Raw genomic sequence first — 3,358 nt, forward strand, 5'->3', positions numbered from 1 at the left:
CTCGAAGAGATCAGAACATGCTTGGTTTCCTCTAAAATTCATCCCCCAATCAATGTTTCCCTTATAATTACCTACATCCCTTCCCTCCCATTTTGCTTCTTTCTTTCTTTCTTATATTTTATCTACTTTGCTTTAGGGACTTTCAGTTTATCCATGTAAGAAAATTTTATTCGTGTTTTTTTCTTGCTAGATTTTTATATTCCTCTCAGGTTTTATGTTTCCTATTATTCCATTTCTTCCTCCTTTCCTTTTTCGTAAAATCTTGTCCAGGCCCGGATCCAGTATCGTGGGTTTCCTAAATCTAGAGGAACTTCTTTGGCCAGGCTGTCTATGCTAAGGTAAATCCGTCCCTGCCTCTCATGCCCTGATCATTTTTTATTGTTTGAATATTTTCTTTATCCTTTTATTTCCCCTTTTCTTCCTGTCTTTTCTGACGAGGAATGATTGAGTTAGATTGAATTTGGTTCGGCTATGATTCAATTGAATATTTTATTTTGACGCTTATTCTTTCTTTTGGGATACTCCCCCGCATTTTGTATTTACTCTCATTCTTCTCATCTTCTTTCTGTTTCTGTATTTTTTTTTTATCCCTATTCCTTCCTGTTGTTTCTCAAAGTCCCTTATTCTTTAAATTTAAACAATAATTACTTATAGTTTCCTAATATGATTAAAAATCTTAATACCATAGTAAGTACTTAGTGATAAAATAACTAATAATAATTCAAAGACCTTTAGCTTTTACTTACCTAATTTCCATTAACGCCGCAAGTCCTTCTTCCTTCCTAATACCATCTTTTAGATTGCCTTTCAAGTAGACACATTAGGTAGAGGTAGATACTTACCTTAAATGTCTATATTATCTACCTTCTACGTACGTACCTATTCTAAAAGGTCCTACCTTATACCTGCTCACCTATTCTAAGGATTTCTAAAGTACCTTATACGTTAAGTATACTATTTGTAAATTTTCTTTATTTCTTTCAAGTGTTGTTTTAACATTTTTCCGTTCGATGGCTGTTTCAGGTTGTTTGTTTAAGGAGTCACTTTGTGTACCTGACAAGGAGTATTGCTTTGATGGTAAGTCTTCCTCTGTTTCTCTGTCAACATCTTACCTAAGCTACCCAAATTCAAACTCCCCGAGGTCTTGGGGAAATTCAAATTGGAATATTTTCTCTTGCTATTTTTGTGCGAAATGCATGTTTGATGATGGATACAAATTTCATTAGGGTTGGATCGAAGAAAATGGCTTCCCTTTTAAGATCCTCTGGTGACTTTTTTTTTTTTTTAAGTAAAAAACAAAACAAGACTCCAAGGGCGCTGCAGTTGGCCCCATTTCAGCAACTGTCGGTGATTCAATTTAGCATTTATAAAACAAATGGTTAGCTAGATACATAGCTAAGCCGAGGAATTTGCTTCCCTCCAGATAAGGTAAAAGGTAAACAGTTCTATTTTTAAGGTGTGACAAAGGTAAAAGGCACCCATACTTTCTTTAATACTTTTTAGTGCTAGGTTAAATTTCATTTTATTTTTTCCTCCAGAACTTTGAAATCTCATTTTTTCCCTTTCCTTTTGTAAATTGTATAAAGCCAAGTGATGAAACGTCTCATCTTATTTTTCGTTGATAAAAATCTGGAAACTTTTATTGGAACCTTTAAGAATGAGTTTGTTAAGGAATAGAGAAAAGAGAAAACCGCAACCGCTTGTGTTTCTTGCCTCAAACACAAGAAAGAAAATCCCATCAGGTTTTTCGTGTAACAAGTTTTCATCTAATTCAATTTTCTCACTTTCCCTTTACGCGGTTTGGATTTAACTCTACAATATTTAAGCGTGTTTTTCTCCTCTCTACAGGGTGAGCATTCCTTTAGCTACATGATGAACAGGGTCATGCGATCGACAACTTTCCATCGGGTTTGCTTCGCGATAATTATAAAATGGTTTGTCCTAGTTTGATGCGTCAAATTTTGACAAAAAAATGTTCCCTAATACACGGAAATTTCACTTATTAGTTTTTTTTTTTCTTTTTTGACCGAGTTCCTCAGCAGTGCACCAATAGTGGTAGAAAAGGGTGATTTTAGAGAAACGGATCTCCAGAAGGCCCAATGGGACCCGAACATAATCTGACAATTTTCTTTATGTGGTGGACCATTTGTAACAAATTTCATCAAAATGAAACTTGGAACAGACAAACTAAAACAAAATCGTCGACAAAACAAACAAGCGTATGTACGAGTATTTTGAAGTTAGGTACCTACCTATAATCTAGATCTTTCTTTTCATACCCACTTTCTTAGTTTTAATTAATTTTGTACAATTCAAACATTTGTTGTTTTCGTTCTAAATAACAGAAACAAATTGGAAACAACCATCTTGGGAATGGAACATAAGAAAGAAGCAGAACAATTGAAGCCCAAAAGGATTTTCTTCAAAACTTCTTGGGGCTACGGAAGTAAAGGGACTTTTCAGTCTCATACTATCAACAATATAACTGACGTTCTGTTCTATGATATGAAATTTTTTTTTTTTTTAAGAGGTTTGACAGAGGGAACTGTAACTGCTATGGAGTATGGTCTTATTGTCCCGAAATCGAAGAGAGAAGGAAGACAGGATAGGAGAAAGCCAGCCGTTCCGAGAACGAACATTATCCCATCAGGATAAAATCCGCCCCGGGCGGGAATCGAATCCGCGGCCTAGCGCTTACAAGGTAGACGCACTACCAACTAAGCTAACTAGACTGGCTAGATTTCAAGTTGAGATTAAGGTATCAAAAAACCAATCACCTATAATTATTACCTACATGATACGTATATGATAAACAGTTTCATAGCTAGAGTTATAGTTTTAGAGTCCTAAAAAGAAAAAAAAGTTGAAAATATTCTTTCATCCCAGCTTGACCTTAATAATACTACATTTAATTATACTGCAATAACACTGAATTTACATCTTATGAGAATTCAATAACATTGTGATCAAGAGATTGTCATAAAGCTTTTGTAAGATTAATTTACATCACCTGTGCAAGTTTCAATAATACCTCACTAATTCACCTATTTTTTTCTCGTTCTCTAAAGGGAAATTAAAACTTTTTCCTAGCGTGGGAGGTTGCCATGGAAACGCATTGCTACGTCATTTCTCATTCGGTGTCGAGCTTTTTTTCTCAGCTTTTTTTTTTAATAAAGATGTTTTCATGGAGAAACTGATGGTAACGGGAGAGACATTGTCTCCTCTCATTTGAATTCTCATTTGGTGTAACATTATACGCGACGTCGTTTTGAGAAGACACTGTTCTTTAAGTATATTCCACCTTCGGGGTGGTTTTAACACATCAAAAGTAAGAGAAATCTAACAGAAATGAGAGAAT

General features: G+C 34.8%; 1 protein-coding gene across 1 annotated transcript in view; it reads left to right on the forward strand.

The window, feature by feature from the left end:
* The first annotated feature begins 990 nt into the window (after positions 1-990).
* LOC103508611 overlaps positions 991-3,358 on the forward strand; it is a 32,035-nt gene continuing 29,667 nt past the window's right edge. Inside the window, 1 exon segment of the mRNA XM_026823174.1 lies at positions 991-1,077. Within this exon segment, the coding sequence (XP_026678975.1) occupies positions 1,011-1,077 (67 nt within the window). The 5' untranslated portion in view covers positions 991-1,010.

The sequence above is a fragment of the Diaphorina citri genome, unplaced genomic scaffold, assembly GCF_000475195.1.
Source record: "Diaphorina citri unplaced genomic scaffold, Diaci psyllid genome assembly version 1.1 scaffold415, whole genome shotgun sequence".
Classification (NCBI taxonomy): Eukaryota; Metazoa; Arthropoda; class Insecta; order Hemiptera; family Psyllidae; genus Diaphorina; species Diaphorina citri.